The sequence below is a fragment of the Misgurnus anguillicaudatus genome, chromosome 24, assembly GCF_027580225.2.
Source record: "Misgurnus anguillicaudatus chromosome 24, ASM2758022v2, whole genome shotgun sequence".
NCBI lineage: Eukaryota > Metazoa > Chordata > Actinopteri > Cypriniformes > Cobitidae > Misgurnus > Misgurnus anguillicaudatus.
In genome coordinates, this window is record NC_073360.2 from 38,145,683 (window position 1) to 38,173,462 (window position 27,780).

Consider the following 27,780-nt stretch of genomic DNA (forward strand, 5'->3'; position numbering starts at 1 on the left):
AACCAACTGTGAGAGTTAATCGGTCAATAATCTTTTCAATCTGTTTATAATCAATAAAAGTAAACAGTTTTTTTCAATTTCGATAGCCTTTTCTCGTATGAATTGCTGAAATTTAATATATGTTAATATTATGCATGTTTTTACGATACATGCATTAATTGTCTTCCTAAATGAGCCATTTAATTTCCCAATTAATTATTAGCACTACGGCACTGCAATGCTTTTTATACAACCTCCTACTTGAATTCACTCTGTAACTAAGTGCTTTAACTTTTTCTCTTCTACACTTTTACCACGCAGAGTAAATCACATATTTTACTCCCAATGGTTTTACTTTGGCTAAGAACATCCATAACAGTTATAAACAGACACGCGTCAATCACGTTTAATGTTAGAAATATCTTCAAGTCAGACTTGGGCATCTCCGAAAACGTTTACTGCTTCAACCAATCATCGCTCGGTTTCGAGAAACTGTGAACCAACCAGAACGCGCCGTTCGCGTAATAGACAAGGAGGTATCTGCCACTTCATACACGTCTCAGTAGTTTGAGAAGTCGCGCTCGTGCTTAACGAAGGTTATTAACAATAATGATGATAATTATGACCACATCCGTTCGACCGTATAATGCGAATAACGACGGAACACCACAGACGAGATGAGAGACTAAATTTGATTTATTTTTTAGCTCTACTATATTCTCATCGACTTTTTTCTTGACGGATACAAAGTCCAGCCTCGGAACTTATATTTTGGATTTTTTTTGTTGATCGTGTAATATTTCTATGGTTTTATAAAGCTGGTTGCTGGTTTGCGCACGTGTGTCGTTTTGTTTCAAGTCCCAGGATGATGCGTCCATCTCTCCCTCACAACTTTCCTCACAGCGGCTTCCCAATGGAGGGTAAAATATACATTAAAATATATATTTCAAATTTAAATTTAATGCCAACTTTATAAACGGTTGGTGGATTTTGGTTTGATCTTTAATGTGTTGTTCAACCTGAAAACTTTTCATGCGATTAACTTTAAAAAAGTCTAGTTTTTATATGGATATTGTAACTTTTACTATCGTACAGATATTTGGGTGGAAATGTAAAATATCAAATTTTATGACTTAGAAGTTGTATTAAAAAGTAAATTGTTGATTAATAACTTATTATGCTGGGTTTTACTTAATTTGTTTTTTAATACTGTTTTAAAATAAAATTATAGTTTAACAGTTTAACAGAACTTTCTTCTTATGATGAATGTGATTGATATTGTTTTCCCTTGGTTAAGATTAAAAGAAATCTCAACGTTACATTATATATTTTTATAGATTGGTTTCGCTTATTCGGTGGACCAGTTAATATGGTTTCCTAAACAATTTAAAATGTTTTTTTATAAAGCACTGTTTTGTTTAAATCAGAATAATTACGTTTTAATTGTGTAGGCTTAAATGCGTAATTTAATTACGTCTTATTCAAATAGTTTATTTTTGTATAAAAACTTTGAGTTGAACTAAAAAAGGTAATGCCTAAATGCAAAAGCACAAACATAAATATTACAGTCCGGGAATTAAATGCACATGTAGCCTACAGAGCTTATGAGTGGATATGAGTCTTAGCCCTAGAAACACAGTTCAGTTTGAGGTATGGCAACATGTTTTTCATTTTTCTCTTTTCATTTGTTTGCATATGGCCTTATGTATTTAGGCTACAGGTTTGCGCAACTCCTACTTTGATAACTATCTCTACAGTCTTTATAATGGGATTTCCTTCGATGCAGTTTCTACTCCAATAGGCCAGGGTCGAGTCAACCAGCTCGGAGGAGTTTTTATTAATGGTCGACCTTTACCGAATCACATTCGACACAAGATAGTGGAGATGGCCCATCACGGGATCCGACCGTGCATGATATCCCGCCAGCTGAGAGTCTCTCACGGCTGCGTCTCTAAAATTCTGTGCCGCTATCAGGAGACCGGATCCATTCGCCCCGGAGCTGTCGGCGGGGGTAAAACCAAGGTGAGGCCTTCTGGGGGATGCATGAAAGTTCGGATTCATTAAGTACTGCCTTGCTTGCGAATTTTGTCAAGGATTTTTTTAGGTCAACAGACTAAAAGCAACAGGTCGATAACTGTCAGATGCTATTATGCCTTTAAAAAGTAACTCATTGAATTTAATCAGACCGCTTTTTAACTGCTTTATTTTTTTGCTCTTCTGATTATTATTTTTTAACAGACTTCATTTCCAGTCGTGGAGAAACGCATTGAGGAATATAAACGGGAAAATCCAGGAATATTTAGTTGGGAAATCCGGGATAAATTGCTTAAAGAAGGAATCTGTAACCTGAACAACGTTCCCTCGGGTATGGCCTAAAATTTATACTTTTTATGTTTACTTTATAGCATATAATATTTCCCAACTCATGTATTTATTTTTTAAAACATGCAAAATTATTTTATTGTAATAAACTAAGTTCATGTCTAGACACCAGCACTAATGCATTCTCTTCACATCTACCAGTGAGTTCAATAAGCCGCATTATGAGAAGCAGATATGGCACAAAAGTTGACGATGAGGATGAAGATGAAGAGGACGTGGAAAAGCGCGAGCAGGAAGAACATGCGCACAGAAGCGAACATAGCATCGATGGGATTCTGGCAGACAGATGTAAGTCTTTTTCTTTACTTTGATAACATATAGCCTGTTAACAGTTGTGCTAAAATTATGACGATTGGAAAGATGACTCTCCATCGACTAAATTAGACATAGGCTACAGGTGTTAAATGATTTAGGAGCTATATATCCATCCATATGGAAATTAAAACATCTAGAAGGATCACTTAATAAAGAAATATTTCACAAACGTCTATAAAGAGTTAAAGTAGGCCAATGTCTCTCGTGTTCTTTAAAACCTTTTGTTTTAAATACTTATGAGTAAATGCCCGAGATTACTTTTTGAAGTACTTTATATGCTATTGTTTTTAAACTGAGATATTTTTTTTATGGATGAACTTTTTATAGATAAGGACGAGATTGTCAGGCATAAGCAATTAGGCTATTGTCACAGAAAGGGGTGGAATTTGTGGAGAGTTTCCGATAAATTTAATCTTTTTAATGACTATATAGTTTTTATTTACGAAATCATAATAATAATAAAGAATATGACTATATGTTTGACCGATAATAAGCAGAGGTTAAAATGAAACAAAATATGTATTTATTTATTTGTTTAGGTTCGATTCAATATACATACATTGCCAAGATTGCGCTTTACTAATTTTTTAATTAATAGCCTATTAAGTTTTTCGGTTTAAATGTACCTTTCAATAATCCAAATGTTGATATATAACTGTAATGGCAACACTGGCACGAGGCGAGCAGGAGACAAAAGAAGTCAAATAAGTTAAACAAACACTTGCTCGTGCGCACGGTCGCGCGATCGAGGATGAACTTGACTCCAGTGAAGCGCTCGCGCGCTGGACAAAAGGCAAAATGCCACTTTAATCCTGGCAACGCAGGGCACAAAAAAAAAAACGAAAGAGGCTCAACGTGGTCCATGAATTATTCAACGAGGGCTTTTAGCTGAAGTTCTCAATTGTTTGTCAAAGTAGTGAGTGGAGTCCAGAAAAAGTTCTTATTTAGAAGAATATTTAGTAAGAGTTTGTTCAAATTGATTTTAAGTTTTAGAAATAAATTTGAATGAATGAATAGTTTACCACAAAATAAAATTCTCTCAACATATGCATTTACTTTTGTTGTTGATGCATTAGTTTGGTTAAAATTAAAGTGACTTTTTGTTGGTTTTATTTATTATTATAATTTAAGTTCAGCTTCACATTTCTGTTCCAAGTCTAAAACCATATGGGGTTTCATTGCCAAGCATGCTCTGCTGGATATATGAACAAATATACAGTAATGTTAGTGTTTATCATTATATTAAAATCTGAGAGTTTCTGAGAGTTTAGGGGATTATCATCATAAGAGTGGAGCTTAGGGTGGTCCTTAGATTGAGTACAGGCAGGAAAAGTTAATGACTGTTTTGTGTATTGCTAAACAAAATATAATAAAAGTAAATGTACATTTTTGTGCTTTAGCAAGTTATTGTTGCAAGTGATGATGTGTAAAAATAATAAGAGGTACCCAGACACGTCATTATTGATTATTGTATCATTTTGGTGCTAAGAAACCTAAGAAAGGATTATTATTTAAAAAAGCTAATGTAAGAGAGTGACAAAAGAGTTGTTTTTCCCTTATTGTGCTGATGACTGACATACAGTGACTGTGTATGTTTGGATGTTCTGTAATGATATTTAATGAGCTAACAGCTCATCCCTGCGTGACTAATTGAGGTGAATGCTATTGGACTGCAACAGAACACTACTTCAGTCCTCTCAATAATACTGATCTCGGTGCAGTGTCACACTTAATAACGACAGGAGTTTATTAAAGGCTGTTTCCGTCAATAGGGACCAGTGTTCTCCTCGACTGTTCGTCCATGGCCTGGAGCGGCGGTCACAATGGGGGCGAGACTCTTGTCATGCGCGCTGCCACAAAGCCTGTCCGTCACGCTCTGCCCGTCCCGCGATCCGAGAAAGTTGAGTTCCCGAGCCGATTAAATCAAGCTCTTTATTTGAACTTCACTTTCATCTGGCCAATGAGTCAAACACGCCTCTCTTTTTCATTCCCTTTGCCCCGCTCTACCTCTCCTTCTCTCCTGGCCTGCGGCACATTTTCGGTAATATCTGAGGGCCGTTGTCTATCTCTTGTATTTCCACACCCCTCCCTTTTTGGGAGACACACACAGGCGAGTTGAGTTCAGTATTTACACCCTTCTTTCGAATTGGCAACAGCTTGATTCTTGACCCCTTCCTTCACACTATCTCCATATTTCTTCTTAAAAGAAATCTGTAGCTTATAAAATCTCACTGTATGCCATGTGCTCCCCTTTTAAAACATTGTATATGAGTGTGTAGTGTGATGTTGAAAGCCAAAAATTTGTACTGAGAGACACACCTTTAAATTGACTGACTCTCATGTGATGTGAACATATGGACGCTAATCTAAACATATGCATATGCACAAGCATGCGTACACATGCACGAATGCACACACACACATACACATGAATACACAAATAATGGATGGTAAGTGCCAACTGGCCCGGTGTGGGATGGTTTGTGTGGCACCATGGAGTGTGCAGTCACCAGGTCTTAATTTGTTCTGAGAGTCAACACAAACATGTAAAAAATCTGAAAGTTATTTTGAGCGTATGCCATTCTTGTGTAGTTTGTAAAGAAATTTTGTATTGTAAATAATTTACACACATTAACAAATCATATAAAAACTTTTTTGTGACTTTGTGAAATAAGAAAGATGCTTTTGCCGGTGTAGTTATGGCATCGACAACCAGCAGCGTCATGCTAACCAGCCAAATTCTGGTACCTTGGTTTAGAATGGTTGCTAGGGTAGTGCTTTGTGGTTGCTAAGGTGTACTAGGTGGTTGCTTGAGCGATAGTCAGCGTCGACAGCTCCGGTCTGGATCCATTGCGGTCCACCCCCACTAAGATTATTGCATGATGTTATGGGTGAATTTGGGAAAATAACTTTTTTGAGGTTTTTAACTTTGTATATAGGCTATTGCAGCATGTTGGCTTTTTCAGGAATTATCTTATTAAGACATTGAGACAGAGAAACTGACAAAGCAGAAAAAACGACGATTATGATGATTAAACCTCAGGAGAGTTAATATAACTGTAAACAGTGAAAAGTTGGATCAACATAAAAGTTACGTCTATTGGTAACACCTAAAAAAGTATATATTTTTATAATATTTTTGGGTGTTACCAAATGAAGTAATTTTTTTCAAGTTGATCCAACTTTTCACTTTTTACATTTGTTTTGTTGATGTTTCATCTATGTTTTTTAAAAATACAACAGACTGTTACTTGATATACAATACAAAGGCTTATAATAATCCTGAAAGAATGGCTTCTACTTTGATTTTGACAAGATTTGATGAGATCATATTGAGACTTTTTATCTGGACAAATCTGTACAGAGTTGGGAATTTTTTTTTAAGGGATTAGAGAGGAGTTTTCTCTTTTTATTATTATTGCTGTCTGGAAAACAACATTAAAGATGCATGAAGGTATGTGGCTTTATTAAGTGCAAAAATTATCCAGAGACACTTTACATGTACAACTCTAGGATTTGCCCCCAAAAGAAAATAGTCTATTTAAAGGTGCAATGTGTAACTTTTAAAAGGATCTCTTGACAGAAATGCAATATAAAATACATACTACCAGTGGTGTATAAAGACCTTTCATAATGAACCGTTATGTGTTTATTACCTTAGAATGAGACGTTTTTAGAAAGTCCCCTTACATGGAACTTGCCATTTTGTTTCTACAGAAGCCCATAACGGACAAACTTTTTTACTACGTTGTGTCCAACAATGACATGGTTGCGGGTGTTGGCTACCGTAGCTTTTCTATGCGTTTCGATGAACGGTGGACTGAAACGTTGGTTGCAATTTGCAACCTCACCACTAGATTAACTAAAATTTACACACTGCACCTTTAAAAGGGTCATGAATAATAATGTTGAGCTCTGCTCTGATTGGCTGTTTCACAGAGCAGCTCTTTCAGTAGCTCTGTGTGTGTGTGTAAACAGACCTTATGTTTGAGTCTGTATCAGACACTGATATGGAATTTGAGGAATAATAAATTGTTTGGAGATTGTTAATCGACAAGTGATACGTTTTTGTGGGGTTTTTTTTCAGTATGGACCTGCAAAATGTAACAGTAGAACTTCAGCCTAAACGCTAGCAGCATTAACTAGCATATAACGCTAACTCTACAGCCACAACTTTGTTTTTAGCATTGTAACAACATTGTAATTAATTTAATGTGTAATTTAATGTTGGGGCGCACATCTTGACTGTAACATCACAGTTGGTGTTATGTTGAGATTGGCCTGTTTTCCAGTGTGGTTTTGCATGCACAAGGTTTATGTTAGCAAGAGGAAACAATCGTTGATTTAATGTTTGAGGAGCATTATATGTCATTACCATGTACAGAACTCTTGTTATTTATATGCCTTGGTAAATGTAGTTTTACATTCTACGGCACCTTTAAAAGGTAAATATGAGACAAAAGTTCAAAATGTCACATTTTGTTTTTCTCCAATTTACCAACTCAATGGAGCAACACGTTTGGATTTTATTACTTTTATCTAATGTGAGCATATTGAAACAATTGTGTGACAAGTTAAATGATAAACTGCGTGTGTCGTGATGCATTAACTGTTCGCACATGAAAAGCAGAGAATCTGTAGTATCAGTTTGATCCATATTTCTGTAGTTCGAGTCTTGCATTTGATGACCACTCACACAAGTAAAGATAAAAGTTGTTGTTTTTTGTTGGTCTTTTTTGTGTTGAAAAATAATCAAATGTTAATAAAATTTAACATCCTGTACTTTCATGTTCATTTAACAAATTTCTTCTCACCACAGCAAACAGCAATTTTGTCTTTACTGTACCAATACTTTTGGAGGGCACTGTATATGTTTGTATGTGTTGTATATTTTCACATGTCAAACAGGCCAGCGTGAGGTTACAGTGTTTGACCTCTGGTGAGCAAAGGTCACATTGCTGTTTGTTTAAAGCAGGTGAACACTTCCTGTTTTAAATCCTGTTTCCGTCAGGATAATGATACTGACTTTGTTCAAAATAGTATGCTACCATAGTACACAAACTTTCTTGTTGGCCTGTATTGTGCCATAAATAACTTTTGAAATCCACATGCACCGATATATCGGCCAATCATTGGTATCATCAGATAAAAGCTAAATTCCCACTATCGGACATCAGTTGTGCGCTTTGCACTTCTAGATTCGCATCATCATTTGAAACTAAAACTAGCAGTATAGGGCTGTTTCTCAATATGCGTCTCTTCAGCGATCTTGCGTCCTCGTGTTTTCGCTCTATGTCATCATTAACAGTCGAAGTCCAATCCTAATTCTCAAGAAGGCAAGTACAGAGGATGCATGAAAATACCCGGATGTGTTTTTGATATCGAGGATGTATCGAGTGCAGACTTGCGCGCTGAAATCGCGTTGCGCTCCAGAAGTCATTGCGCAAAACAATGTCATGGGTCAGGTGACCAACAAGAAGATCGTACACATCTCAATTCTCACAAGTGCGTTCTGTGTTCTTGCGACTTTCTGAGTTCGTTCTTCCGAGGTCGCCTGGCAAGACCGATCTCCACGAGAACGCAAGTCCGTTCTTTGCGTTCTTGGAGTTGAGAAACAGCCTAGATGTCACTCTAGGCGAATATCGGTATCGGACAATGTTTTTTGTGCATCCCTACACTGCAAAAAACAAAAAAGTTTTTTACGTAATATTTTTGTCTTGTTTTCAGAACAAATATCTACAAATTCTTAAATCAATATTTATTTTTTTGATAAACAAAATGAAAACAATAAGTCTAGTTTTTAAACAAAAAAATATAAAATTTAAGTGAATTTGTGCTTAAAGGTGCAGTGTGTAAATTTAAGAAGGATTATTTGACAGGAATGCAATATAATATACATAACTATGTTTTTAGTGGTGTATAAAGACCTTTCATAATGCACAGTTATATGTTTATTACCTTACAATGAGATGTTTTATCTACATACACAGTGCGTCCCCTTACATGGAAGCTGCCATTTTGCACAACATGTTTCTACAGTAGCCCTAAATGGACAAGCTGCTCTACAGAGCGTGTTTGTCACTACGTTGTCTTAGACGATGACGTTCTTGTCCTGTGATGGCTACTGTAGCTTCTCTATGCATTTCGAAAGGAAGGGGTGCAATACGCAACCTCACCACTAGATGGCGCTAAAATCTACACACTGCACCTTTAAAACAGGCAAAAAAAATCTGCCAATTTGGTATTAAAATATTTCTTGAATTTTTATTGAATTAAGTGTTTAAGAAAAATTTTAAAAGATTTTTTAGCTTACTCTATAGTGGCAGATTTTTTAGTTTGTTTTAAGCACAAATTCACTTAAATTTTATGCTTTTTTTGTCTAAAGACTTATTTTCTTAGGTCATTGTGCTTATCAAGACAAATGCATCTTAATATAAGAATTTTTTAGATATTTGTACTAAAACAAGTCAAAAATACTAAGTAAGAACATAAATTTTGCAGTGTACACAAGACCTTTGTTCTTTGTAGAGTTTAAAGGTTCGGCAGACTATCAAAATGTAAGAATTATTTTTTTAGGGAACCAAAAATGGCTCTTCTATGGCATCGCTGTTAAATCTGTATTTAGAGTGTACACTGTAAAAAATTGCTGTAATTATGCAGCTGGTTGCCAGTAACTTACTGTAAAAGATAAAGACTGAAAATGTTTCATGTTCATTTAACTTTAAACAACATAAATGTAAAATCTACAGTAAGTTACTGGCAGCTAGTTGGCAGTAATACTGTAATTTCTACAGATTTTTTTTCTAGAGTGCAATATAACTATTACTGCAGTATGCGTACTACTGTGCAAATTTTCCAGAATGGCCGGCACTTACCGAACTAAACGTGATGCTATTAAAGTCACGTGACCACAATGTAGCATGCTACTGTTTGAAATGTTTATAGACACACATGCTATTCTAGACATATCTAACTTTCTGTTTGCAGGCCTTTGTTTCTTTTCTAAAATCCCACAGCAGTTATGTGAAAACAATTTTCTAGTGATTCAAAAGAAGCTGAGCAGATAAATAGCACTTTTGAAGTGGTGCCTGTTTGGGGCAGCTGGGAGGGTCACGGTTGCTCTTTAGCAAGTCAAGTCCTCCCCCTGTTTCTCTCTTTTCCGTAAACGCCAGGGGGGCAGATGGGCCCGCGAGCTGTCACTCATCCTTTCTATCTCCGGCATCTGTTAGTTCTCTATGTACTGCTTAATGTAGTCGGCCAGTCACTCAGCCAAACCCAGCGCTGAAAAGGCCTCGCCTGGCTCGCCCCTCTCCGAAACGCTGCATTTGTTCCCAAGCTTTCTTTTGTTGCGACTCTTTGTCTTTCTTTTCTGCCGTTTTTGATGGCGAGAAGCCATGTCATTGGCTCAATTAGCCCTCTTCATTACCTGCCCCCAAGAGAATCAGATCTCGCACACAAAAACTGGAAAAGCTATGCACATATGGTTTTACTATGGGCCGTTCCCATTCGACTTTAACCAAGTGTAAGCAGTAAATGCCTACTGGACGAGCACCGGCCATCCCACAGTATTAATAAAAATGTCTTTTTGTGTACTTGAAGACATACAGTAAATGTGCTCCCGGTGATATTTTAGGTGGATTATTGAATTTAAGAGTCGATGAGGGGAGCTGGAAGAAGCAGAGGATTTGGATGCTTTTAGTGACCGCACAGTTTACATAGCAGAGAGCTGGAATATCTAAAACGCACACTTATGCACATACTGTATACACACCAACTTTGCATGCCAACAACTTTAAATATCAGCAAACACGTGATTTTATATACTGTATAGTGCACACAAACATACGCTCGGTGTATTTACAGAAAGCCGAGTATCTCTGACTAGATTATTGAGCTCCATTTCCATGATCTTTGAGCTTTCTGTGACTAGAAGCTTTTGGACTACAATCTTCTGCTGAGATCCAGTCTGGTATTTAGTTCACTTGCATTGCTTTTCTTTCAGTCAGCAAAGTACATACAATGTTTACAAAGTTTACAAAATTGCTAATTTCCACACCTTTGCTAACTTTTGTGTGTAAGCAAACACTTATAGACCCATTTGGCCAAAAAAGGTGCTTCTATGACATTGTAAAGCATATTTGTTTTTATAAGTGTGGAACAACATGGAGTCAAGGATTTGATTCCAAGCAAATAAAAATGTATACCTGATAAAATGTTTAAAATGTAAATCTTCTGATTCTAGTAAAATCAGTTGTTCAGTTTTTATTTATGCTCATGTTGAGTTTTGATAGTTCAGGTACTCTTTGGCTTTCCTAAATGCACCCTTTAGAAAGGGCACTGTCAGAGTACCATTAGGTAAAGATGGTACCAATATGTACAACTGAGGTACCAATATGTACCCAAGGAATTATCGTCACTATCCGCGCTGAAGCTGAGATCATTCGCCAGCATGACCGAACAGCGCATCACGCGCTCCTTATGATCTTGTCATAAATAAAAATGCACGCCCGTGGTTTCTCGAGAGAGAAATCACGGATGATTACCACACTTCAGACACGGCGGAAAAAACCTACGAAGTGCAGGACTTTAAATACGTCACGTCTTTACGGGATCTTTACGGTATATTCCGGAAAATCCTTGGCAGTGTGAATCAATTACAAAATTCAAACGATCCCGGAAAATCCTGTACGCATTTTCCATGTAATTTCAATAATCTCTGTGCGAAAAGGGCTTTAAATTACCCCGACCTACTCTGTCTCATTTTGCCCCATCATTCACCCACCTTTGGCCCTGTTTATGCCCCTTACGCCCCTCAGGGCAGGTGATTGCCTCAACTGAGGGCCATGACCGTCATGACAGATTCCACAGATGGAGCATGTAAATCAGTTGGAGAAAAAGAGAGAGAAAGAGAGAGAGAGAGAGAGAGAGTGAGAGCAAGAGAGGGAATTGAATTTTGAAAAATACTTTATTACATTTATTCACAATAACATAGCACATTGTTTACACAAAGAGAGAGAGAGACAGAGAGAGATAGATAGATAGATAGATAGAGAGAGATGGGAAAATAGCTCAGTGTAATGAAATAAATACAAAGTGAACCAAAAATTTACAGTTACCAGCTTTTCTTTTTTATACTTTAATCAGTATTCCTACACCCAAATCCCTTACATCAGTGGTTCTCAAACTTTTTCAGCATGCGGCCCCCTTTGTGTACGGTGCATTCCTTCGCAGCCCCCCAAAGAAAATTTATGACAAAAAACTGTTCTAAAACTTCACATTTTAATTAAACAAAACATTAAATTATACAAAGTAGTGCTGCCTTATTTTTTTATGTTTAATTTCACAGAATTCATGATAAATTAATGTATTTTATAAAAATGTTTTAAAACTGGGCCCCCCCTGGCCCCATCTCGCGGCCCCCGGACCCCAGTTTGAGAACCACTGCCTTACATAGTTCACAATGAGCACTCGCTATTTTGGGTGGTATATTGTTTTATATGAACTGAAAAATACTTTGCTGCCTTAAATTTTTTGTTAAATCAACTCGGATTTACAAGTCATTCCAACTTACTATTATTTATCTTGACTAGAGATGAGTTGTTATAACTACAGGTGAGTTGTTATAACTTATAAAATTAAGTTGACTTTTATCAACTATATTTTATAAGTTGTGACAACTCATCTCATTTTGACATGAATTGTAAATCTGAATTGATTTAACAAAAAATTTTAAGGCAGCAAAGTATTTTTACAGTGTGTTTTATAGCTTAATAGCTGTACATTCACCATGTTAATTTTTTACTAGTTTGCTCTTGTGCTGTGCTATATATTATTCTGTAAGCGTGTTTTATTCTTTCTTGAGGTCTTTATTAACTCTTTCCCCGCCAGCGTTTTTAAAAAAAGTTGCCAGCCAGCGCCAGCATTTTTGCTACTTCCGGGTTGTATAAGTTGCGGAAGTGCGCCACCTGGTGGATAATAGCGGTATTGCGGATGATGGAAAATCTCATCATTTTGACGAGATATCTCGTCAATGGCGGCGAAAGAGTTAAGAGAGTCTAAATTGTTGCATTGTTGGGGTGACATGAAAACTGCATTACGCAAATATAAGAATACTTCTAAACATTTCAAAAGAAGTTGGAAGAAGCATAATTCATAACCAGTGTTGGGGAAAGTTACTTTTAAAAGTAATGCATTACAATATTAAGTTACTCCCCGAAAAAGTAATTAATTGCATTACTTAGTTACTTTTCATGGAAAGTAATACTTGCTGTACTTTTAAGTTACTTTTGCATTACTTTTTCTTACTTGGCTGAGGCTTGATCGCTTTCAGGCCTTTCAGGTGTTTTTTATGACTGAGAAGTTCTGCATTCAGAAATTGCAGATTTCCATCACAAATTTGAAGCTCTGGTCTCCATCTCAGTTTCTGACTCAAATTTTCCCTGCACAGGTGTGCATGCATAGAGTTTGTGTAATTCTACATGTTCAATTTAATTAAGTACATTATTTTTTAAATCAAATTAAACTAAAAAGTAACTTGCATTACGTTTTTAAAAAAACTTGAATATTAGTGTGTACATTTATAAAGTAATGCGTTACTTTACTCGTTACTTCAGAAAAGTAATATTATTACGTAATGCACATTACTTGTAATGCGTTACCCCCAACACTGTTCATAACAACCATGATGATAACCAGCTAAAATGAAGACTCGTCACAAACATCTGCAATTTTCAAATAATACCAATTACAGTAAAACCTACCCAGTCTCAAACCCATGAAAGTAAATGTCAAGGTATGGTGCACGCTTAAAATGTGTGCAAGGTCTGCCGGCTGTGATATTGGAATTGATGTCCTTTGGGTTACAAGCCTTAATACATAATGTAGTTGATTTATAAACCAATTGTTTATTAATGTCACCAAATGAAAGATTTTTGATATTGATGTTTTGTGCTTGTGTGTTTCAGCAAATCTGTCTGGTGAAGGTTCAGACGTGGAGTCAGAGCCTGACCTGCCGCTAAGAAGAAAACAACGACGCAGTCGCACAACCTTCACTGTAGAGCAACTAGAGGAGCTGGAGAGAGCTTTTGAACGCACACACTACCCTGATATCTACACCAGAGAGGAGTTAGCACAGAGAGCCAAACTCACAGAGGCACGAGTGCAGGTGCACACACACACACACACACATCAAGGTGGACACACGTCATTGAGTTCATAGTTCATAATGGGACGTTATACATCCTCGGGATGTATAATCACTGTATTTTTTTACTTTGAAATGTAACGGTTGCATTTCTAAAATGTGCCAACCTCGATGGCCAACAAAGGCAAATTTCAGAAGACGCAGACTTTGAAGTGAGATGCAGCTATGAACACCATTTCCATTATAATCTCTTTTAACTTTATCTTTTCTCTTTCTCAGGTGTGGTTCAGTAACAGGCGAGCTCGATGGAGGAAACAAGTGGGAGCCAATCAGTTAATAGCATACAATCACCTGATTCCTACTGGTTTTTCACACCCGGCAATGTCAAATCTGTCTCCATATCCGCTGTCAGAGAGTCCGTACACACCTGCTGGCCTTTCTCAAGGTAAACAGAAGCGGGCCAATTACAATTAAAATACACACATTTAGCAACTGTATTAAAGGGATAGTTCACTCACTTTCATGTTATTACAAACCTCGATAAATGTCTTAAAGAAAGATATTTAACTCTTTTCCTGCCACACTGAAAAAAAATGATTCTTTCAATTTACTCAATTTCTCTAAGGTAAGTGGTCGCAATCAATTTATTTTAGCTGCATTTAAACAAAAGTTTTTTGTTTTGTTTTTCACTTTTTTTTAAAATGTAGCTTAAATAACTTGATTGCGACCACTTAAAACCTAACAGTTAACTTAACTCAAACCATTTAAGTAAAACGGTTGCATTAGGCCATTTAAGTTTTAAAACACATACATTTAAGTACTGTGAACTTGAGTCATGCGCTCTTAAGCACTTATATTTAAGTAGTGTGAACTTAAATATAAGTGCATAACTGCATATGACTCAATTTGTTTAAGTTCACATTACTCAAACGTATGTGTTTTAAAACTAATGCAACCGGTTTACTTAAATGGTTTGAGTTGAGTTAACTTTTAGGTTTTACAGTGTAACAAATTGAGTAAATTGAATGAATCATTTTTTTCAGTGCATTGACACGTTATCTCATCAATTAAGAGAAAACATTTGCGTAAAAAAAGTGTTCCTGATGAATTTTAATATTTAATCTGTAATACTGCGATTATCCACTTGCCCAATTTATATAAAAACTGAAGCAAAAAAAGACACATTTTAAGCTCTGTGTATGTTTTGATAATAGTTCTGAATCAAAATTCCTTCACAAAACTGTAATTATTTCAGCTTTTTGCAAAAAAAATAGTTTTTAAGAAAAATTTATAAGCAGAAAAAATATACATAGGATGAAACGTTTTTTCACCAAGTTTTATTTGTTTGTTTATTGTTTGTTTGAAAGCAGAGGGTGTGTTCTTTCATTTGATATATTTGTATGTTTATTTTTTTAGAACAAAATTTCCCTTGAAGGCATTTTGTGAAACTTTTGTGAAAATCACAAAAAATGCTGATGGGCAACTTTTCATAAAAAGGCTGGCGGGGAATGAGTTAAGGAATATTTGTGAGCAAACCAATCAGAAGCCCCATTGACTTTCCGAGTAGGAAAAAAGAATAATGTGGATGTCAATGGGGCTTCTGATCATTTTGGTTACAGGCATACTCAAAAGTAATAAGAGTAAATGATCACAGAATTTTTATTTTTGGATCAACTATCCATTTAAACGACTGATGTGTTTTTTCATAGATTCAAGTACTGTTCACAGACCTCAGCCCCTCCCACCACCCTCAAACCACCAGAGTTCAGGAGGGGTGGGGCAAGAGGGCGGAGCTTCTTACTGTATCTCCGGTCATCATGGTTATGCAGGATATTCAGAGAGCTTTGGACCACATAACAGGCCCACTAACTCAACCATCAATAATGGATTGTCTTCCCAGGTAAAGAGGCTTTTTATAAACTGCTGTGTATGCACTCTTTATCACTTTAAACATCTGTGTTTAAGAAGTTTGATGTGAAAAATTAATTTGGTTTGGGGTACTGTAGCTTTAAATGAATGTTTCTGGTTTAGTTCGAGCTAGTTCCAACAGCAGACTTATTCTTTGCTGTCGATTGCCAAGTACTGTAACATCAATTTGTCCCTTAGGGGCCGATCACACCAAACGCGTTTATGGCAAATGCAGGCGCCTTTTTGGAATGATTTTCTATGGGCAGTGAGCATTATGCTCGCTGTTTAAGCCATGTGATTTTTGCCGCCTGCCGCACCACACCCTTTTGACATCATTCGCGTCTTTCTATTGTCCAATCGAATGAGGGGAGAGGCGGGCCTTCCGCTCTGGTGACAGAAGTTTGGACTCCACCTTTTGGACTCCACCTACTCACTGTCTCCTGCATGTTTCTGCACCTCTCATCCTCGATCAAGGTCTAAGCAAGTGTCCTCTTTTTAAAGTTTCTGTTAATATGACAGATAACAGCAAAAGAGCGCCCACGCTTCAATGTTTGATTGACAGGACAACTCCCTCGGTTGTTGCCCAGCAATATAAAAAGCCGCGCCGTATTGCTCTTTTTTAAAGTGACCAAAAAAATTAAAGGCAGTGTCCAAGCATTTAAAACGCGTTTGGTGTGATTGTCTTCTTACTTTGTAAATTAAATAAAAAACTTACCTTTTACCTTTAGTCCTTTAACTCAAGTACAAGCCATTTTTGCTTTGAAGATTAGGTCTGCTAAGCTGTTTAAAGATAAAAAACTAGAACCAAAAACCAGTCCAGTTCAAAGTAACTCAGAAGGCGGCTGTGGTCTCCACCTGTTGTTTGAGTGTCAGTTTAATGGAGATCTTCTGGTTTCTGTAGAAACTATTACACACTTCAAGACTTCACATTACAAATTCCACAATCTCAGGTGATCCACAGGCCATTTTTCACCCAATTGTCTTTTGGAACAAGAAAAGCATAGCCCACACGCACACACACACACACACACACACACGCACAGTATGGATGACCCTCATATGTTTCGGATTTGTTAAAGGAGCAAACTGATGCCTCAACCGGGGGCGTTTGTCAAATACATTGACAGACTCCATTAAATTAGAGGTTTGAAGGGCGTGAATGTGTGTTGGACTTTCACAATTTCGCTATCATCATTTGTATTTCTTAAGTGTATAAAATTATTAAAATTTTATCTATCTGTCTGTCTGTCTGTCTGGCTGACGGTCTACAGTGTCTGTCACTCAAATCTCTATCTGTCTGTTTGTCTATCTATCTGTCTGTCTGTCCATTAATCTGTCTGTCTGTCTATCTGTCTGTCTGTCTGTCTTTCTGTCCGTCCATTAATCTGTCTGTCTGTCTGTCTGTCTATCTGGCTGACTGTCTACAGTGTCTGTCAATCAAATCTGTCTGTCTGTTTGTCTGTCGGTCTGTTTGTCTCTCTGTCTGTCTGACTGTCTGGCCGTCTTTCTGTCCGTCCATTAATTTGTCTGTCTATATTTACCTGTCTGTCTGTCTGTCTGTCTATCTGTCTGTCTGTCTGTCTATCTGGCTGACTGTCTACAGTGTCTGTCACTCAAATCTGTCTGTCTGTTTGTCTGTCGGTCTGTTTGTCTCTCTGTCTGTCTGTCTGGCCGTCTTTCTGTCCGTCCATTAATTTGTCTGTCTCTATTTACCTGTCTGTCTGTCTGTCTGTCTGTCTGTCTGTCTGTCTGTCTGTCTGTTGTCTGTCTGTTTGTCTGTCTATCTGTCTGTCTGTCTGTCTGTCTCTTGTCCGTCTGTCTGTCCGTCTGTCTGTCTGTCTGTCTGTCTGTCTGTCTGTCTTTCTGTCTGTCCGTATATTATTCTGTCTGTCTGTCTGTCTCTATCTATATGTCTGTCTCTCTGTCAGTCGGTCGGTCTGTCTGTCTATAGCAGGGGTCGGCAAGTAACTTTGGCCGCGGGCCAATATTTTTTTTAGCCAGTAGATGGCGGGCCAACTGTTGTTGGCACACTTACGTCTTATTTTGAATTAGCCTAGTATAGGCTATCTGATCTTTTGTCAAGAAACATTGTCTTTATTTTCTATTTAAAAGACGAAAGACGGCATTAAAAATTGCTAAAAACATGGTAATGGGTCTGTGTATATCATTCGTTCAATCGTTTTTTTTTTCAAATTAAAAACAAAAATGAAAAAATTAACCACCACGGGTTTTCTGATTGTGTGCTCAGATAAAAAAAATACAGTTTTTTTTATTCGCTTTGGTACTATTTTCACAAGTATGTGGTAAAACCTCACAACTGTTAGTACAAAACTCACAGCAAACCATCAAAAAGTCCATTTTTTCAAACATGTAATCACATTTTCAATTGACTTAGTACAACACACAAAATTATACACTCACTTTTTCACCACACTTAATCATTGTGTCTTCAAAGAAATATCTTTCATTTGAAGTAATTGTCTTTCACAATACAATGCTCAGAATACTTTTGATATGCTTCTCATCTTATTTGCGTAAATACATTTGACCAGCACTAAATCCAACTGATCTTAATGGTTAATCACTGAACCATTTGGTAAACCTATATATTTTAATTTCAGCAATATACAGTATATGGATTTTAAGAACTACAGAAATAAAATGTGTGTTTGTACAAACATATAAATTATGTGTAACCACACATGATAAAATACTCTTTATTGCTAGTTGATTTTACATAGTGGTAACCACAGTTGGTCATTACAGTAGATATACTGTAAAAGTGGGGGTGTAAACTGGCAATTTCTTTCAACATGGAGCAGGACAGACAGCAAGAAGATCTTGTGGACAAGGGATCCCTCAGGGAGGTGGGCATGGGCACCCACAGAGACCTCAAAGAGGTGGACAAAAATCTACGGCCAAATGCTCAAGACAGGCTTGATCCAAATTACAGTAATGTTATGTGTGCACTAAATGTTATGTTCTCATTCAGTTACATTACAGAAAGTATAGCTATGTTACAATTATATCTGAAAAATAAAAACTACTGTAATTTGCTCAAATGATTGTAGATGATGTCTTCATTGATCCTTCACTTGATTACACATAGGATGGATATTTTGGAAATGATAGATTATGTAAGTAACGTAAGTGTATTGCCTAATGTGAAACTGTGTAATATGTATTTTTTAGTACTGTAGCATATTAATTTCAGGACTTTTAAGTCTGATTTGAAACATGTATCTTGCAATGTTTGCTGTTGGATGAAGTGATTGTTAAAATTACTAAACTGAAAGGAGATAAAACTGTTGTGTTTCGGTGATTAAACAAAATGTTCTCATTACAAATTACAATAATCTTGTGTTTGAAACAATGATTATGTGGACTGAAAATGTGCAACTGACTGAAAGCATTAAATCAGGTTTTGAAAGAATGACTAGCTGTGTTACAAGTGTGATCAGTTTGGATTTTTGTACTAAGAGTTTTGAAAATGTACACCTTACTTGTGAAAATAGTACCAAAGCGAATAAAAAAAACTGTAATTACTGGATTAGACATTTTTTTTATTTAACTCCTTTATAGGCATAATATATCAATGAAATCATTTTAAACAGATCAAGTACTATAGTGGTAATATTACAGGCATTTATGCTCTCATGAAATACTCTTACAGTCCGACTTTTGAACTATTCCTTTTTTTATTAATATTTATCCGGGACACACACATACACACCTAAGGTTTAAGGAGGTCTCCGCTGGACTGTTTTTTGTCCAGCTCCGACAAGGTTCTATTCATAGATTCATTTGTGTTCACCCGCTTTATTTCCCGACCTGACGGGTCCGCAAAACTTAACGTCACGTTTCGTTTCCAGAATCTCACATTCAAATGTCTCTAACGAAAAGAGACAGATCATTTTAAATGTTATACAAAAATTGTGTTCGTGCCAATAAAAATATTATTTTAACATTGTATTCATTGTATTTATAATGAAATATAAATAATAAATTAAATAGGACAAAGCCTCTCACTCAAATTTCTCACCATCATAAACCGAGTTGGTTGCGGAGTTGCTGTTCAAATTGCTGAACATCCTCCTTTGCCAAATTTATAACGTTTTAAACGGAGGTAAAGATCAAAGAAATATGCGTTAGGAAAATTAATAATGGCTTTATTTTAATAGACATGTAAAACCATATTTTGGCGGATTACTTTCATTTTTTTAACGAATTTACCTGCCCATTTAGTCTTAATAATTAACGGTAAACGAACTTGACTTGCTGTTTTCGAAGGCAGGTCGAACCTTATTCGGGCTCGAGCCCCAAGTTCAAGTAGCAGAAAACAACAGTATTCCTTTCAAATCTACTTTAAAAGTGTATTAGTTAAAATATTATTGCAGTAAAAGAGTTTATTTTTATCATATTTTGTAGTGGTTTCTAAAAGCCAGCAATTACTTTTCAGTAATTTGCAATGTCACGGAGTTTAACGTCTTCACGCGTGATGAATTGACATGATTTACGAGGTAAATTTGCAAATGATTCATGAAGTCATACCTCTGCAATTATTTGATCGATTGTGTTTTAGAAGTATGCTCAAATTCTAATGACAGTTATGATCGCGGATGCGCTGGTAGAGAAAGAGAACGAGAAAAAGCGGCCCGTTAAGATAGCTATTATACGCATTTTTTTCAGGACATTCTTGCTATTTGTCAGTGTAGCAATAAATAATAATAATAATAATAATATACGCGAATAAATAATAATGAAAATAGTTCAAAAGTCGGACTGTAAGCGAATGAGACTTACAGGAAAGCATGGTTGCTATTCAAACCCTTATTAAAACCCTTATTAAAATGTAATCTGTTAGTACCTGATCTGTTTAAATTTATTTCATTGGTATATGTCTGCTAAGGTGTTCAATTAAAATTTGTCCGAACCCGTTTTCATTCATTTTTTTTATTTTTGATCTGAGCGCACAGAAAACGAGTCGTTTGATTTTAGTTCAGGTAATAAATAATAGAAAAACAAGTCGTTTTTCTTTATTTTCTTTTTGGTTTTGATTTGAAAAAACGAATGAAGGAATGATACACGGGGACATTTTTGTAAACTGTTATTGTAAAATAAAAAGTCTGATTAAAAAAAAATTAAAAAACGGACTTCAAATTAATCCGGCGGGCCAGAAAATATTGCTGGCGGGCCACTTTTGGCCCGCGGGCCGCCAGTTGCCGACCCCTGGTCTATAGTGTCTGTTACTCAAATCTTTATCTATCTGTTTGTCTGTCTGTCTATTTGTCTCTCTTTCTGTCTTTCTGTCCGTCCATCAATCTATCGGTCTGTCTCTATCTCTCTGTCTATCTGTCTGTATCTATCGGTCTGTCTGTCTGTCTTTCTGTCATCCGTCCATCAATCTATCTGTTGGTCTGTCTCTATGTATTTGTATGTCTGTCTGTCTGTCTGTCGTGTTTGTCTGTCTGTCTATTTGTCTCTCTGTCTGTCTTTCTGTCTGTCCATCAATCTATCTGTCTATCTCTATCTCTCTGTCTGTCTATCTGTCTGTCTGCATCTATCAGTCTGTCTGTCTGTCTTTCTGTCATCCGTCCATCAATCTATCTTTTGGTCTGTCTCTATTTATCTGTATGTCTGTCTGTCTGTTGTGCTTATCTGTCTTTCTGTCTGTCCGTCCGTCCATCCATCTATCTATCTGTATGTCGTTCATGTTTGTCAGTCTTTCTGTCTGTCCATCCGTCAACCTATATATCTGCATGTCTGTCGTGTTTGTCTGTCTGTCTTTCTGTCTGTCTGTCCGTCCGTCCATATTTCTATCTGTCTGTCTCTATCTATCTGTATGTCTGTCATGTTTGTCTGTCTTTCTGTCTGTCCGCACATCAATGTATATATCTCTCTGTTTGTCTATCCGTCTGTCTGTCATGTTTGTCTTTCTGTCTGTCTGTCTGTCTATCCGTCTGTCTGTCTGTTTGTCTCTATCTATCTGTCCGTCCATCAATCTATATATCTGTCTGTCTGTCTGTATCTATCTGTTTGTCTGTCTGTCTTTCTGTCATCTGTCCATCAATCTATCTGTTGGTCTGTCTCTATGTATCTGTATGTTTGTTTGTCTGTCGTGTTTGTCTGTCTTTCTGTCCGTCCAGCAATCTATAAATCTGTCTGTCTGTTGTGTTTATCTGTCTTTCTGTCTATTCGTCCGTCCGTCCGTCCATCTATCTATCTGTATGTCTGTCATGTTTGTCAGTCTTTCTGTCTGTCCGTCCGTCAACCTATATATCTGTATGTCGTGTTTGTCCGCCTGTCTGTCTGTCCGTCCGTCCATATATATATCTGTCTGTCTCTATCTATCTGTATGTCTGTCATGTTTGTCTGTCTTTCTGTCTGTCCACCCATCAATCTATATATCTCTCTGTCTGTCTATCCGTCTGTCTGCCATGTTTGTCTTTCTGTCTGTCTGTCTGTCTGTCTGTCTGTCTATCCGTCTGTCTGTCTGTCTGTTTGTCTCTATCTATCTGTATGTCTGTTTGTCTCTATCTATCTGTATGTCTGTCATGTTTGTCTGTCCCTCCGTCCATCAATGTCTTTCTGTCTGTTTGTTGGGATGTGTCTTTCTGTCTGTCCATGCGTTCATCTATCTATCTATCTATCTATCTGTCTGTCTGTCTGTCTGTCTGTCTGTCTGTCTGTCTGCCTTGTTTGTCTCTCTTTTTGTCTGCCTGCCTGTCTGTCTGTCCATCTATCTATAGTCCGTCTGTCTGTCGTGTCTGTCTGTCTGTCTATCGTATGCATGTGTGTTTATATTTTTGAGTTGGACCAGTAAAATACACCCTAGCAACCATTATTTTCATAAAGTTAATCTAGTGTAAATGTAGAAAGTTGGTAAAGTAAATTTCCTTGACTTTTTTGTAAGTTATCTTTGGTAAGTTCTGTATATTCCACACCTCAGAGCCTCCTCCAAACAAAGAAGACTTTCTCAGGTTCCTCTTCCAGAGGTTCAGAAACAGAATCTCATCCTGGATTCAGTGTATGTCGCTACTATGGGAAACGGTTTAAGCGAGAACATGTGCGTGACCGTGCGTCTCCGTATACGTGTGTTGTATTGCTCTGACTGTATATTCACTGATGTAACAAGACACTGTTGCCTGAGAGACATGCTTTCCCCTTTTCTACTTCTACATTAAGGTGCTTATTTGATACAGCAACCAGCGTATGTGTTTATTTTGGCCATAATTCTATTGGTAGATTAAATTATGGTTTAGGATCTTTTATTCCCCAGAGCACGCATGCAACATTCCTTTAACCTCGGAGAACCCCCAGGGTCAAATTTGGCCGCAGTTAATTCCTGCTATCCAAAATCATCTTGGGTTCTCCAGGGTTAATGCAATGTTTTTAAGTTATAAAGCAATGAGCACGCACACAACTTAGTGCACATAGACAAACAAAAACACACACACTGTGTTGCCCCACGGCATTGTTCTTTTAAAGAATCAGATTTAAAAATCCCCCAAATTCAATTATGCTTGCCTGATCACTTGCAGGCCACAGATATCTGCACAGGCACACAAATCTGAGTTATTTAAAGGTAAAGTGTGTCCTTTAATATTTGTGTCACTAAAAATAACACTTTTCTGAACACATCTATATGGTTAAGCAATAGATAGTCCCGCCCCCCTAGATCCCCATCCCGCATATTAAATGAACATTATGCAAATTGGAATGCAGTCATAGTTAAAAATATAATCTACATTTTCTCTCTCTCTCTCTCTCTCTCTCTCTCTCTCTCATTAGGTTATGGGACTGTTAGCCTCAGCCGGAGTTCCTCACCAGACCCAGGCCGAGTACTCTCTGTCCTCTCTCGGCACTCTGGAGTCAGGCAGTTCCCCTAGCGCTCCCTGTGAACCTTTGTCTGGTCTACAAACTCTCGCTAACTTATCCAGTACACAGTCTTTTGGTCCACCCTCCTTCTACAGCATGGAGCATAGCGCCCCCTACCAGTACACACAGTATGGACAAAGTAAGGTCATTCCTGATATTTCCTTTGCTGTTTTCTCTCCACAGCCGGGCAATAATGTTGCAAGATGCCAAAATGTTGCTGTGTAAATGGAAACACTTTTGATAGTCACTCCTGTATTGTACAAACACACAAACCTCCTGCGGTTGTCCCTTCCAAAACTGCAGTCTGTAGATGCTTGAGAAGTATTGAGTAGATAACACACATCAGTGGTTTATACAGTACTGTGCATATCTTAGACCAGCATTAGATTTATTATGTTATTAATGGCATAATGGCCAGGTATAATTATTATCTTTATACAACCAGAAAATACCGGACATTTTTTACTGTTTGCAGTATTTAAAACAAAATAAGGTAACACTTTACTTGAAGTGGTGTTCATGAGACGGACATGCCACATCATGGTCGTGACATGACACGTGTCATGAACGTGAAGGAGATTGTGTGCACGTTTGTGACAACTGCCATTAAGTGTCATTTGTTTAATTATGTCATTTTTAATGTAAAGTTGTGACAATTTGACATTGACCAGTGCATCATAACTTGTCATGACAACTTGACATTACCAAGACAACATAACTGACCACATTTTACCAGTGATACAAATTAAATTTCTCATTAAAATGTCATTAAGTGTTAATACTCTGTCATATCGTTTTATAACAGTGTCATGAATATTTTTCTTGACCTCAACTACAGTGGTACAAATATAATTTGTCATTAAAATAACATTAAGTGTCATTAAGTGTTAATACTTTGTCAAATAGTTTATAACAATGTCATGAATATTCTTCAGTTCATGTTTTTTTAAGTTTCCTCCAGGTGTGAAAGAAATAAAACCAATCATCCAATAATAATAATAATAATAATAATAATAATAATAATAATAATAATAACAATAATAATAACAATAAAAATAACAATAAAAATAATAACAATAATAACAATAATAATAATAATAATAATAATAATAATTGATAAAATTATATTTTATTGCATTTGGAGACCTCCAATTGTTAAAGAAATAAAACCAATCATCCAATAATAATAATAATAATAATAATAATAATAATAATAATAATAATAATAATAATAATAATTGATAAAATTATATTTTATTATATTTGGAGACCTCCATGTGTTAAAGAAATAAAACCAATCATCCAATAATAATAATAATAATAATAATAATAATAATAATAATAATAATAATAATAATAATAATAATAAAATAAAAATAATAACAATAACAATAATAACAATAATAACAATAATAACAATAATAACAATAATAATAATAATAATTGATAAAATTATATTTTATTGCATTTGGAGACCTCCAGGTGTTAAAGAAATAAAACCAACCATCCAATAATAATAATAATAATAATAATAATAATAATAATAATAATAATACAAATAATAACAATAACAATCACAACAACAACAATAATAATAATAATAATAATAATAATAATAATAATAATAATAATTGATAAAATTATATTTTATTATATTTGGAGACCTCCATGTGTTAAAGAAATAAAACCAATCATCCAATAATAATAATAATAATAATAATAATAATAATAATAATAATAATAATAATAATAATAAAATAAAAATAATAACAATAACAATAATAACAACAACAACAATAATAATAATAATAATAATTGATAAAATTATATTTTATTGCATTTGGAGACCTCCAGGTGTTAAAGAAATAAAACCAACCATCCAATAATAATAATAATAATAATAATAATAATAATAATAATAACAATACAAATAATAACAATAATAATAATAATAATAATAATAATAATAATAATAATAATTGATAAAATTATATTTTATTGCATTTGGAGACCTCCAGGTGTTAAAGAAATAAATCCAACCATCCAATAATAATAATAATAATAATAATAATAATAACAATACAAATAATAACAATAATAACAATAATAATAATAATTGATAAAATTATATTTTATTGCATTTGGAGACCTCCAGGTGTTAAAGAAATAAAACCAATCATCCAATAATAATAATAATAATAATAATAATAATAATAATAATAATAATAATAATAATAATAATAATAATAATAATAATTGATAAAATTATATTTTATTGCATTTGGAGACCTCCAGGTGTTAAAGAAATAAAAAAACAATCATCCAATAATAATAATAATAATAATAATAATAATAATAATAATAATAATAATAATAATAATAATAATAATAATAATAATAAATAATAATAATTTAAATAGATAAAATTATATTTTATTGCATTTGGAGACCAATTTACCCCAAATTTAAATGAAAACATTACAAGAAAAAACAGTTAATTACATTAAATTAATTAAATATTTTGTTTGTTTTTCTTCTATGTCAGAAAATTTCAAAACCCTCTTTGTGAGGAAGAACAAGTTCTGTTAGTTGTCAGTTTTTATGTATTGTGCTCATACATAAAGTTAAGTATAATCTTTTAACGTCTCTGTTGCGTTTTGTTAATGTATTTAAAATTATTTGACAGTATTAACACTTAATGACATTTAAATGACAGTTTAATGTAATCTTAACTCATAAAGTTTCTTAAGTTTGATCTTTATTCTGCTATGTCATGTTTATGACAGATTTATGACAAGTTTTGATGTATTGTTTAATGTCAAATTGTCATAACAAAGACATCTTAAACAATGTCATCTTTGCATTACAAATGACATAATTGAGCAAATGACACTTAATGACAGTTGTCATAAACGTGTATAAAAACTTTATGTCATGTCATGATTATGAATGTGTCATGTCAGTCTTATGAACACCCCTTCAAGTAAAGTGTTGATTATGATTATTGATGATTATTGATGATTATTAAAGCTTTGCTAAAACAATAAATCTGGTGGTGGCCTGAGACTTTTGTACAGTACTGTTTATACCCAAATGTGATTTTGCAGAAGTCTGATGCTGCAGAATCTGGAGCGTGTTTACGTGTGTAAATGTCACGGTTGGATGCTAATCTTTTGTGGCAGTATCATGATTTAAAACAGCTGTGCTTGTCTACATCACTACAGCAGGTCACAGTCAAATCTTACAGTTACACAGGGATGAAATGACCGCGGCCGCTCTTTATTAACTTGTAAGGGCAGACTGAGCGTTTTTCAGTTTGATTGCTGTATCGAATGGATGGCACATGCAAAGTTCAGCGGCTAAATCAACTCATGCAAACAAAAGCTTCGTATTACTCCCAAAATCATGCTGCACTTCAACACAAATATATACATTTAGGGATTGTTTTGTATGCCTCATATATTACAATCATGTTTCTGGATATTTGAGCGTGAGAATTTATGTCATGGTCTTGATGCTGGCTGTTTGTGTTTTTATTTTATACATGGATTTCTTTAACTCTTTATTGTATTATATTTATTAAAAAAAAGTTCTGATAGTATAACATTTTTGTTGAGCTCTTTACATTTGAAAAACACTCGTAAATCGTTTATTTTTTTTTTACAGATTCCTTTCATTATCTGAGACCTGAAATCGCCTGAAAAGCTCACACAAGTTCAACTCTTCAAAAGTGCCGTCTGATGTCCTGGATGAAAGAGTCCAAGATGAAGTTTTCCCACACTTTTAATAAAAACAAAAATTAAACACAGGAGACAAAAATATAGGAAAAGCTGATTATAAATAGAAATCTTATGCTACAAAACCCTCACATAAGTCTGCGGAGCTATATGGGATGTCTTTATAAAATATTCCCTTTTTTAGACAATACAACGAGATAAACAGTATCAAAACAAAAATAACCAACAAGTTTATAAAATCCACATTTTCCTTAAGTTTAAGTGCAATATATGAGATCTAGAAATGCTTCAAATGAAACATTTACAGGCGTTTCATCTTTAGTATCAGCTGTCATCCAATGTTAAAGAACGAGAACATTCAGATGATGCCAAACTGAGGTTGGGCTGGATCCATCGCTCTTGGCCCACATGTTGTAAATAAAAGACAAATGTTTGTAA

At 35.3% G+C, this 27,780-nt stretch overlaps 1 protein-coding gene across 1 annotated transcript; it reads left to right on the forward strand.

Annotated features, from left to right (window-relative positions):
* On the forward strand, positions 1 to 27,780 carry pax3b (paired box 3b). Its single transcript, XM_055197384.2, has 9 exons — positions 1 to 899; positions 1,766 to 2,001; positions 2,218 to 2,344; positions 2,503 to 2,649; positions 13,641 to 13,840; positions 14,099 to 14,264; positions 15,529 to 15,719; positions 23,519 to 23,744; positions 27,272 to 27,780. The coding sequence occupies exons 1-9, from the start codon at positions 845 to 847 to the stop codon at positions 27,304 to 27,306; spliced, it is 1,383 nt and encodes a 460-aa protein (XP_055053359.2). The 5' UTR covers positions 1 to 844; the 3' UTR covers positions 27,307 to 27,780.

Excerpts from the sequence above, each read along its gene's own strand:
- pax3b (XM_055197384.2), top strand. The coding sequence starts at position 845 with ATGATGCGTCCATCTCTCCCTCACAACTTTCCTCACAGCGGCTTCCCA. Across the intron at positions 2,345-2,502 it reads CCTGAACAACGTTCCCTCGG|TGAGTTCAATAAGCCGCATT; the intron begins GTATGGCCTAAA and ends CACATCTACCAG. Across the intron at positions 14,265-15,528 it reads ACCTGCTGGCCTTTCTCAAG|ATTCAAGTACTGTTCACAGA; the intron begins GTAAACAGAAGC and ends GTTTTTTCATAG.